The 12,567-nt window shown below is 40.6% G+C and overlaps 1 protein-coding gene across 10 annotated transcripts in view; it reads left to right on the top strand.

Moving 5' to 3' along the window:
* Positions 1–12,567, top strand: part of NIN (ninein) — a 110,859-nt gene that overhangs the window by 22,098 nt on the left and 76,194 nt on the right. For 6 of the 10 annotated variants that reach the window (XM_033188073.1, XM_033188069.1, XM_033188072.1 and 3 more), the window contains 2 exons: positions 1,767–1,848; positions 12,315–12,404. In XM_033188073.1, the coding sequence (XP_033043964.1) occupies positions 1,767–1,848; positions 12,315–12,404 (172 nt within the window). The remainder of the gene's footprint in view (positions 1–1,766; positions 1,849–12,314; positions 12,405–12,567) is intronic. The other 4 variants (XM_033188078.1, XM_033188070.1, XM_033188077.1 and 1 more) reach the window with 1 other exon arrangement.

The raw sequence follows: 12,567 nt of genomic DNA on the forward strand, positions 1-12,567 counted from the left end.
AGAGCCTGGACCCACCTCGCTGTAGAGTCTTTGTGTGTCCTCCTAACCCTGCTTCTGGCTGCTCTGAGAAGAATGAATGATTCTGTGGAAATTCATAGATGCCTGTCAAGTGGCCCTGAGTGCCAGAGCTCTTGAGTTCATGATGTTTGTGAACTGGCTGATTGGGAAGCTGGTCTTGCCCATGTTAACTGGTGCCTATTTTTGACTCTGGGACAGTAGCAGGACCTGACCTCCCCTCCATCCCCCAGGCTGCTTGACTGTGAAACCTAATTAATGTAGCCTACCTTTCCACAATCTTTCACCCTTTCAAGGATTGTACCTCCCTGGATCTTTAGCAGGTGCCTGGTTTTCCTTGACAGGCTTCTGCTCTGGCTCCTTAGGTTATGTAGATTTTTTAAGTCTGTATAAAGGTAACTATGTGAGGTGACGTATATTTTAATTAGCTTGAATGTAGTAATTATTTCACATTGTATACATATATCATGCCATCAAGTTGTACACCTTAAATATATGCAATATAATCCAATGATTTCAGTAATTCCAATCAATCAAAACTAACATAGTAGAGAAATCACATATATTTTGGGAGAATGTGGTAAATTGCAAGCAGATACAATTTTATGACATATAAATCTCAATCGATTCCTCTCTTGTTTTGATTTGCACAGATAAGGCATGATATGATTTTTTGTCTACTGTTTCAATAACTAATGAAATTTGCTGCTTTTGTAAATTTGATTTGGAAGTTTATCTGTCACCTATATTAAACCTCTGGGCAGTGTTTTGTCATGACATCCAAAGAGACCCATCCCGTAACAGTACAAATTACACATTTACCAATTTTGCATTTACATGGGGGTTCTGTGTCAATAGGTGCCACGTTATCAAACTAGAATTGTGATGAGAAGACCCAAGGTGAGATTACATACATTTAAGTTATAGAATATCCTCGGCCATAAAGAAAATGCTTTTACCTTTTCAACAAAGTCATATCCTAGTTCTGACTATTTACTTAAATAAAACTCAGGTTCTTTCCAACTTCAGTCAAGATAACTCTATTTTTTAAGAATTCAGGAAAATACTTCTTAAGATTCTTTTATCCTTTGTGCATCTGCTATTGATTTTTGCTTATTTATGGAGTCATAGGGGTCTTGGGAAATAAATATTACATACCTTCCCCCGAGGAAGACTGTATTCAAGTCATCCTCAAAAGACAGCTTACTCCCTTCTAGAATATCTCAAGATATGGCGGCATCTTTGGGACACCATTACATTGGATCATTTGCTTGGGAAGGCTTTTCTAATGTCTAGCCTAACATCTTTCTCTTCTGGTCTTGTTCAGAAAAATAAAAGGAGCTAAGAGTTTAAAATATATCTTTTTCTGAGTTTATAAAGACGATTTTGCTATATAGTTTTTTCCTTGGGAGTGAATACATATTGATATGAGTGTTTATGGCACTAGGTGTCAAAATGATCAGCCTATTTTCCCTTCTGTCTTTAGAGAAATGTAAAAGGCAACAAATCGGGTTCTGACTCACTTCAAGGCTGTCAGGTTGGGAAGAAAACAGTTCTGGTACCTTGTAGATAGGTTTGCATTCTTAGAGCTGTGGAAATTACTTTAAATCTATTTTTATTTAGGCAACAAATTGGGTTCTGACTCACTTCAAGGCTGTCAGGTTGGGAAGAAAACAGTTCTGGTACCTTGTAGATAGGTTTGCATTCTTAGAGCTGTGGAAATTACTTTAAATCTATTTTTATTTTTTTAGGTACATTTTGACCAATTTAAAGAAGCATTAATACTCATCTTGTCCAGAACTCTATCAAATGAAGAACACTTTCAAGAACCAGGTAAGGACACTCACTCTTCTTCTCTGCATTCCGCTTTAAAAGTTATCCAGGGAAGAATCTGGGGACCTTGAAGCATGTCTATGAAGGATTGGGGACATCTGCCTTTCACAGATTGAGCAGTTATTTTCAGTGACTTCTCTTCAATATTATCAAAAGCTTTGCAGCTGTTGAACACTAAAATGAGACTTCTCTACTACAGCAGCATAGTATTATGGAGAAAATAATTGGATTGTTTCTAGGCAATATGTCAGATGGTGTGGCAATAACTCATTCTTGGAATGAGTAGAGTGAAGCTGAATGGTAACTGCTTTCATCCTTATTTCCTTTTACGTGGAAGGATATGATTTGGGGAAATTTTTTCCCGAAGGTAGAAGAGTGGCCAGTGTAGAGAGAATTTTACCTCGTCGTAGTGAGTGGATGATGCTCTGCTATAGACATTATCATATTACATTATAATTATCTGTCTCCTCCTCTCAAGTAATAATTCCTTGAGGACCATGCTGTTCATTTTTGTATTTCCAGTGCCTAGAAGAATGCTTAGCATGTAGTAAGTATTCAATGAACGTTTCAAAATAAAGGACTTAATATTGTATTTCACTGATTTTCTTCTAAGCACCATAGGTTGTAAGACACATTGTTATTTCCTGTATCTCTAAAAACAAAAATTGTTGCCAATTGTAATGAAAAATGACATTAATTAATTACAAATTTTCATGTCAGAGTTTCTGGTGTGTGTGTGGGGGGGTGTCTTCAAATCAATGAAATATGGTAGATGTATAAAGGGGAGTCTAAACACTGTGGAAATTTGTATTACAGTACAGTCTGGTTTTATCAAATTCGTGGTTGCCAGGGCAGGGATAGGAGTTGGCTACAAAGGGGCATGAAGGAATCTGGGGGACAATGAAACTTTTATATCTTGATGGTGCTAGTAGTTACAGGATTGTGTGAGTTTTTCCAACCCAGAGACTTGTGCAATAAAAGGATTAAATTTACTCTGTGTAAATTATGCCTCAATAAACCCTACTTTAAAAAAGAGAACATCAAAAATATGTCCAGTTTTGAAACTGAGGATAAATCATTAACATTTTGTCACTACAAGGAGTCATTCAGTGTGAACTATTTAGGTGAGGCACAGATGGAAACTCATTTCTCACCCATGCTGGATGATCTAGTTCTTCATCCTGCCCTCTGAAGTGCTCTAGATTTGTGTTGTGTGGATGGACCCTACCTTTAGCAATGTTTTAGATTCTGAATTGAGTCTCCCCCTTTTTCGGTAATGGTGACACCCCAGCAATGTTATTCTTAACTCTGACCCTTGATAGAGCTCTTTAGAAGCCCCAGTGAGCCTGAGGGAGGTTATTGCATTCTTGAAATTTTCCAGACAAACATTGGCGTTTCCACAGGTGACCACTGCTAGAACATGGACTTTTGTTTTTTCATGTGGTCTCATTTTATTAGTGTTTTCACTTTTTTAAGGTTGTCTGTCATGTTGATAACAATGGTACGACATCTGGGGGGCCTGAGACATCTGGGGGGCCTGAATAGAGCTATGGTGACATCACCACCAGGGTAGATATTAGCTAACATGAGCATAGGTCATATAAGCATAAATTGAGGGTTCTGTATGCTGATAACGTGCTTTTATGTGGATTTGGAACCAACCATCCTGCTGCTAATCCACATGATCCTCCTGCTGCCATTTCTTCAAAACCCGTACTGTCACTGTCACCTGCCAGAAACTTATCTTAATAAATATACAGATTTATAGTGACTACAGATGTGAAGAGTCCTCACCCAGAGTTATACATTGCTGGGATCCAAGCAGTAGGATGAGCTAGACCAAGCTTGTCCAACCCACGGCCCATGGGCTGCATGTGGCCCAGGACAGTTTTGAATGCGGCCTAACACAAATTTGTAAACTTTCTTAAAACATTATACATTTATGCATGGACCTTTATTTTTTTTTCTAGGTCATCAGCTATCATTAGTGTTAGTGTATTTTATGTGTGGCCCAAGACAATTATTCTTCCAGTGTGGCCCAGGGAAGCCAAAAGATTGGACATCCTTGAGCTAGACAATGGCTGGTTGAGCTTGGTCACAGCCAGGAAGTAAAATTTATAAATCTAGCTACAGATGGTGGTTTCATAGTTATGTGTCTGCCTCACTGCTATGCAGGCAAAGATCATAATTTGGACAAGTCTTCCAGGACGACACATGGAAGGGATTTTTCTAGTTTTGCTGTGTGCTCCATCCTTTGGGTAGGCAGTAAGTCTTCATCTCAAAACTGCCCCACGTCAGTGTAATGCAGCAGAAAAGTACTTATTGATAGCATTTCTTGTAGCATTTATGACTTCCCTAACATTTGTCCTGGCAGGATAAAATCTAGGATGGAGCCTGCGCTTTGAGATATGAGTCAGCTTTTCCTCCCACATTCCCCGCTTTGTTCCTGAGCATCCCTGCTTTTTCTGTCTTTTGCCAGTTTCTCCTTGGCCCCTCCAGTTGTTCGTGGGGATCATGCAATTCTTTCTACTCAGACATTCTTCCATCCACTCTAAAATGTGACTCTTAGCCAGGTATGGTGGCTCACGCCTCTAATCCCAGCACTTTGGGAAGCCGAGGCGGGCAGATCACTTGAGGTCAGGAGTTCGAGACCAGCCTGGCCAACATGATGAAACCCCATCTCTACTGAAAATACAAAAAATTAGCCAGGTGTGGTGGCAGGCACCTGTAGTACCAGCTACTCAGAAGGCTGATGCAGGAGAATTGCTTGAACCCAGGAGGCGGAGGTTGCAGTAAGCCAAAATCACACCTTTGCACTTCATCCTGGGTGACAGAGTGAGACTCAATCTCAAAAAAAAAAAAAAAAAAAGTGACTCTACCCTGCCACAGGCAGACTGGTTTGGCTGGGTAGAGACAGAGGAAGTAGGGTCGGGATTCGAATGCAGTACATCAAGAGGCCACCTTCATTTACCTCTCCCTCTCCCTTTATGGAAGTAACTATCCCTTAAATCATAGATCATAGCATGTTTAGGGCTGGAGAGAACCCTGCCATTTCATCCATGAGCAAATAGAGGCCCAAAGAGGTACATAGCTTAATTGAAGTCTTACAGCTAGTGGCGAGGAGGGTGCTTACACTGTATCACCAAGGGATATGATTCAAAGAGGCTTTAGGTTGAGGATTTTAGCTTTCAGATGGGTGAGCCAGTCCTCAGTCAGTGCAACCTGGCCAAAAGGGTCTGACAAATGGCCAGAGGCAGCAAGGAGGAATGCACAAAAAGCAAGTTTCACCTGATAGTTAGGGACAGGGATGCCTGTGTCCTCTGCATTATTTGGCTGGTCATGCTTAGCTCATCTTAGAAGGGACCAGGTCTGTGTTTTTGTTTTTCTATCACCCAGGCTGGAGTGCAGTGGTGTGATCTTGGCTCACTGTAACCTCTGCCTCCCAGGTTCAAGCAATTCTGTGCCTCAGCCTCCTGGGTAGCTGGGATTACAAGTGCCCGCCACCACGCCCGGCTAATTTTTTTGTATTTTTAGTAGAGATGGGGTTTCACCATTTTGGCCACGCTGGTCTTGAACTCCTGACCTTGTGATCCACCCTCTTTGGCCTCCCAAAGTGCTGGGATTACAGGTGTGAGTCACTGTGCCTGGGCAGGTCTGTGTTATTTTTGTCTTGCCTTTTTGAAATCAATGGAGATGGTAGTCTTTGAGATAAAAGGTTACCTTTACACTATAGAAGGAGACTGAAAATAATAGGGGGGCCATAGTGCACAGCCTTGGAAACCAAGAGGGCCATGAATTGATATTTTATAACACCAAAGCTTTTTATAAATATCAGATATTGTACCAGACTATAATATAGAAAAGTCAGCTTGATTTAATAGAGCCACCCTTGAGTGAGGAGTTAAGAAATGCTGGTTCTGTCCCTCTAATCGGGTGATCTTATATATCATGACCTTAGTGGTCTTTGGTCACCTCATATGTGAAAGTGGTTGTGCTGAAAAAATACATAAAATCCCTTTCAGTGCCAAGATTTGATTGTGTCACCTCCTAATATCTAAATGACATTATCCATATCTGTGAAAAATGCTAGCCTTGTGTTTGTGTAAGATTTTACTTAACATTCATTGAAACTATAAAGTTCTTCTTTCTAAGGATAAATGCATAGTGTATCTCATGTTTTTATAGCTTCCTAATAAAAGGCAGTTGTATATAAATTCTATAGAAACAAAGCTGTCATGGGATTTGAGAGGAGATGAAATGAAGTTATTATTTCCATAGTCTTGAGCTCTGCCACTTGTAACTCCTCTGAGGTACAGTTTCTTTATTTTTAGAATCAGGAGATATGGACTGGATTATTTTCAGCATCTTTTTAACTCAGATATTCATAATTCTAAGACTCTTAGAGTTTTTCCCCTAAAAAGCAATTTTATAATAACAACACAGTGAAAAATATTGAAATTCAAATAAAGGCAGAAAAATGGATTGGGATGTAGGGAGTCTTTTGTAAATTCCAAACTGATTAGCATTGCCAGTGGCATAATTCTCTCATATCTATGTGTACAATTTAATTTTTAAATTGTTCTTCTGGAATAAGAGAGGGGCAACAACTTCATTATTAGCTTTTTATTCAATTTGCCATGGCTTTGGATTATAGGATTTTTGTAATGGAAATGCTGGCAGAAGCTCCAAGCTCCATGGCATCAACATGCCAGCTGGATCCTGTCTCCAGAGATTTTGTCCTCGTTTGATGCATCTTGCATTAGATTTCTGTTCTTTAGTAGATGTTAGCATAATGCAGGAAGCCCTTTCTTCCTTGATGTGATTCGTTGGAAATGTCTCTTTGTTTATTTGTGGGAAAAACTCAGGTTTGAAAAAGCCAACTCGTTAAAAAAATAGGACCAGGCATTGTTTTGGTGCAGATGATTGTTTTATTGTAACAGACCTTCCTCATTTCAAGGACTGCCACAATTGTAATTATTTTCTTTATATTTTGAAGAAGTGATACATACAGTTAACAGACATTTTTTCACTTACTCAGCAATTGTGCCTTGGATCAGGTCTTATGGCCTGTCACTGGGCTAGCTATTGATTTCGGTGATTGAAGAATTGTGTTTATAACTATGTTCAGAGGCCTTGGGGTAGGCACTGAAGTCAGGCTGAAGTCCTTGATTTTAGGAGGTATTACACACAGATGGCCCAAAGGCTCGTTCTGTTGTCCTCTCTTGGTTAAGTAAGATAAGTAAGAACTTAGTCCCTATTCTGTTGGCGTCAATGAAATGCTAACAGTGAGGACCAGAAGTTTTCTCCAAGAGTTAAAAGCAAAACAAGCTGGGCACGGTGGCTCACACCTATAATCCCAGCACTTTGAGAGGCTGAGATACGTGGATCACCTGTGGTCAGGAGTTCGAAATCAGCCTGACCAACATGGTGAAACCCCATCTCTACTAAAAATACAAAAATTAGCTGGACATGGTGGCAGGGGCATGCAATCCCAGCTACTTGGGAGGCTGAGGCAGGAGAATCACTTGAACCTGGAAGGCAGAGGTTGCAGTGAGCTGAGATGGCGCCACTGCACTCCAGCCTGGGTGACAGAGCGAGACTGTCTCAAAAAAAAAAAAAAAAGACTGGGTGCAGTGGCTGACGCCTATAATCCCAGCACTTTGGGAGGTCGAGGCGGGCGGATCACGAGGTCAGAAGTTCAAGACCAGCGTGACCAACATGGTGAAACCCCATCTCTACTAAAGAATACAAAAATTAGCTAGGAGTGGTGGTGCACTCTTGTAATCCCAGCTACTGAGGAGGCTGAGGCAGGAGAATCTCTTGAACCCAGGAGGCGGAGGTTGCAGTGAGCTGAGATTGCACCACTGCACTCCAGGTTAGGCAACAAGAACGAAACTCTATTTCAAAAAAAAAAAAAAAGCAAACCATTACCACCACCAGTGCCAACAACAACAAAAGAGGATATTAGGGTTGTGTTTATAATCCTGAAATTGGAAACACCCGCGCCTACTGATGTTTTGTAAAATGATAGAACCTTTCTAGGATTACATAAGATAATAGGCAGCAAGAACGGTAATAATGCTTTTGGCTAATCCATGCTACTCTCAGATTTTATGCTATGTATATAATTATAGATGTACATAAAAATGTGTGTATAAGGTTAGTCATTTAAAATAGTGAAAAAATATATATGTCGGGCATCCCTAATCCAAAAATATGAAATGCTCCAAAATCCAAAACTTTTTAAGTACCAACGTGATACTCAAAAGAAATGCTTATTGGAGCATTTCAGATTTCAGAGTTTGAGATTTGGGATGTTCGACTGATACACTTTATATTTTCTAAAATCTGAAAAAGTCTGAAATCTGAAACACTTCTTTCTGATCTCAAGCCTTTCAGATAGTGGATACTCAGCCTGTATAAAGCAAGTGAAGAAATTGGACAGTGTATTCATAGGCAAATCATGCTCTATCTATGTAATCAGTGATTAAGTAGCTATTAAACTGTGCTATGAAAGAATACTTATTTATGTGGTAAATTTACTAAGAGTAAAAGGCAACTTAAAAATATGTATATGTGCAAGAAATGCTCATGTCATTTAAAATTAAATAGGACTGGTGAGAATTTTGATAATGAAACAGTTTACTTGGGAGTTGTGTCTATATATATAGATATATATCTAGACACACACACATACATACATACACACACATAGATATATATATACACACACACACACATATACATATATACACCTTATGTGGAGTTTCCAGGAGAGAGTAGTTGGGGAGGGAGGTGCTAATGCCCTTCCAAACAGCTGCCTTGGAAAGGGCTTAGTGCACACAGAAGTGTGATGAGGCTGCTTACTGGTGATGGCCCTAGAGGCAGGGAGTGCACTGGGAAGCAAAAGGAACGGCAGATCATGTCAGAAAGCTTTTGCTGATGGCTTTTTAATGTTTAACCTTTCTTGGCCTCCTCTTCTCCCTTCCCATCCTTGAGACATTCCCCTCCCCACTAACTTGTTTCGTCCACTCCAGCTCACCTCTCCCCTCCTCCTCCTCAGTCTCCTACTCCACCCTTTCCCTTCCTGGTGGTCCTCCCACATCTATATCTCTTGCTCCCCTTCCCTACCCCTCCATAGGCCTCTAGGTCCCTATTATCTCCTGTTTCCCTACCCACTTCTTTCCCTCTCTTGGTCTCAGTCTCTGTCTCATTCTCTCTCCATATCTGTCTCTCTCTGTCAGTCTCCACTGGTCTCTGTCTTTATTTTTCTTGGTCTTAGTCTTGCCTTGGATTCTCTTCCCTTCTCTCATTTAGAATCAGGCGTGGGTTTGCGTTTTCACTGTGTAATCCCTGTGTGATGGTGCATTCAGCAAAGGCAAGGAGGCGGGATGCAGAATGGGGCTGGGTGAGGCTCATTTGCTGCATGACTGCCTTTTCCCAAGAAAGCTTCTTGGGGATGCTGTCCTGGAGGTTTGCGCATGCTTCATTTTTTACCTTTCCTTTTCAAATGATTTCAGCACTCCTGTGAGCTCAGCAGCAATGTAACATGAACATGGGCCTCCTGTGCTGAGGTTCTTTGGATGGGGGTGGTGTCTGTGGGAATGATTTCCCAAGCTCACTAAATGGGTCAGGAAGGGACATAGAAAGCAAAGTCCTACGTGAGCAATTCCAAAATGAGAATACCAGCACCCTAAGGACAGGGTTTTCTTCTTCAACCTTGGAAATGGCCTCAGGTCATTTTGGGAACAGGGAATTTTTTTATTCCAAAAAATGTTAAAATATCCATCTTATTCCTCAACAGGGACAACATAATGTTTTGCCTATGGCAGGTGTTTGGTAAATATGCTTATGCGTTAAACGAATCTACCTAACACTGGGGAGCATGTTTGAAAAATCTCCTTCAATTTCCCGGAAGCAGCTATGGCTGCCACTTCATTCCAGGTCCTGAGCTTGTGTTTTTTTGCAAAGAAAGCATTCAGTTGGATATCTAGTGTTCAGGTTTTGCATAATGATTTTAGCTTCCCTTAGCTCCTCATTGCTTTGGCTTTGGCCATTCATGCAGTGGTTTCAGGAGAGCTGAGCATTTTAAGCAGTGACCTGTATCACATCTGATGCAGATGTGGTGATCTGATGCAGTGGTCAGTTTTAGGGGAGAGCTTTAAAAAGTGTACTCTGTGTTGCTTGAAACCTGGAGTAGGGGAGGCAGTGTTTCTCCCCTCCACACTGCTAGTGGGAAAGGAATTGGGCGAGGAATGAGGCGGCTGTTGGTTATTTCCCCTGGCTGCAGCTGGCTTATCTACTCAGAGTGGTCATTTTCCCTGACACCGCATTTTAACTTTCTTTTTATTATGAGTGCAAGACCTCTGGTCAAGCATCATACATGTACATGGTGGTTTATCCTGATTTGGAAGGGGAACATTATCACAGCTCTGGAGTTTCTCTTCTTGGGACAGATGAGATGTGAAATAACAAATGTGGCATGTGAGCATCCCAATTGTCGTTTCTAAGGGCAGAAAGAATAGTATTTTCTTCATCTTTTTAACTCCTGGATCAGATGTTTTTCCTACGTGCTCTGTAGAGACTGTTACTCACTTCCACATTACTCCAGCAGAGGATTGAAACAAGGTTTCTCTATTGTCCCCTGCTCATAACCAAACATTTGGTTTATGGAATAAAACCTAGACCATTAAACTAGGTCAGGTTGGACTGCCTCAAAGCCACCTTATTCTGATTGGTGTGTCTCATAATAAGCTTTCCAGGGATGGGGTCTGAGACAGCTCTAGGCAAGCCGGGCTTGTCTGCTTTCCTTTGAAGCCCATTTTAATTTTTGTAGTGATGCCAAGTAGGAGAAATGGAAAATGGGAAAGAAGGAAAAATGGCTCAGAATTTTGACAGTCCAGGGAGAATCATAAATATACTTTTAAGGAACTCAAACACTGAAACACTGAAAGAATGGCAGTCCTTTATACTTTGTTTTGGTAGCATTTCTTTTTGTTTTGTTTTGTTTCTGTTTTTGAGGTGGAGTCTCGCCCTGTTGCCCAGGCTGGAGTGCAGTGGCACAATCTCAGCTCACTGCAGCCTCTGCCTCCTAGGTTCAACCGATTCTCCTGCCTCAGCCTCCCAAATATCTGGGACTACAGGCACAAGCCACCACACCTGGCTAATTTTTGTATTTTTAGTAGAGTCAGAGTTTCGCCATATTGGCCAGGCATTTCATGTCTCTTCTTGGAGGTGGTGATTGGAGCAGTTACTCTCACCTGTGTTAAAGGAAGCTCTGTGATGTCGATAATTTCATTTCTTAATAAACCAAAAGCCTCCATGTTATCTGACATAGGTAAGATTGTTCCAGAATGACACCCTGAAAAATAAAGGTTCCATCTGGATGTGCTCATAAAGTAAGTAAACTTAGCCCCCGGGTTGCAGTGTTGGATCTCTTCCATTAGGCATGGTCAGAAAGGCTCAAGGCCTTCTTTAACTTGAGTGGGTAAGCGTGTCTTAGAGTTCGCATGGTTCCTTGAACTGTTGCTTTTCAGTTCGAAATCTCTGATTGAGATTGATAAGGAGAAACATAGTGTTTTCAATGCTTAACCCAGGAAGGGCTGTTGACCATGAATGTTCTCTCTGGACATCCTTACCTTTGCCATCTCTGTTCCCTTCGTATCATGTTAAGTGCAATGAGGCGGATGCTCTAAATGGGAGAGGGATGTGTGAGTGTGTCATTCTAAGAAGTGACTATTTTTAAATGGTGTGATTAATCCACTTAGTTATTGGCCACATGCGTGGTGATGAGAAAACTTTAACCCATTTTTCTTTGTGTGTGCTAATGTCTTTATTCCAGAAAGGTTACACAGTTTAGTAGATGTCTCTAGAAATTGACTTTATCACATTTGTATATTCTATGAAGGATATTAACTTAAAGTTTGCTCAAATTGGTTATTATAATAAAATAAGATAATGAAATAAACGTTTTAATGCCTGGCAATGCAAAAAATAAATGAGTAAATAAACCAAAACTCCACAGGGTCCCTGATGGCTCAAATCTATTACCTTTTATTGTTTAGAAAAAGAGCTGTTTAGAATCCGCTACTGCATCTACACCATGCACTACATGGGGTAGTGAATAGTAAACAACTAGGGAACCATTTCATCCACTGTAGGTTTAAGATTAGATCACAATGGATTTTTAAAAGATAGTTGTGTTGTTCCACTGCTTTTTTTTTTTTTTTTTTACCGCTGATTAAGTGCAGCATGCAATAAGAGCTCCTTCGCCACTTCTATCCCCAGGATACGACTTTGTTCTTACACTGGGAAAATACCATGGTTCATTATCCAAGGTTCTAAGTGTTCCTTTTAATCTTTTCCAAACCCTATGGTCACTAATGGTGTATCTTGTTGTCTGCCACCAAAATTTAAGAATAGGTAATAAATTAAGGATGGTTCTGCATTGCCTCTTATCTGACTAGCATCTGTGGGTGTCAGCTGCCAACAAGTAGCTCGGGTGTCTGGGCCGCTCCTGAATGGTCACAAGCTGACACACTGTCTTCTGATAAAAGGTACCTTCAAATATGCATGCAATTTTCAGTATAAATTTTGTATGCTTAAACACTTCCTGTAAGAGAATCACTCGACCTAATAAAATGACTTGACTGGGACTTTTTTAAAGCTGGATATAAATATCACTGGAAATGATATGGCTAGCATAAATACTTCACTCTG

This window comes from Trachypithecus francoisi, unplaced genomic scaffold (assembly GCF_009764315.1).
Source record: "Trachypithecus francoisi isolate TF-2019V2 unplaced genomic scaffold, Tfra_2.0 Lachesis_group3, whole genome shotgun sequence".
NCBI classification, from domain to species: Eukaryota; Metazoa; Chordata; class Mammalia; order Primates; family Cercopithecidae; genus Trachypithecus; species Trachypithecus francoisi.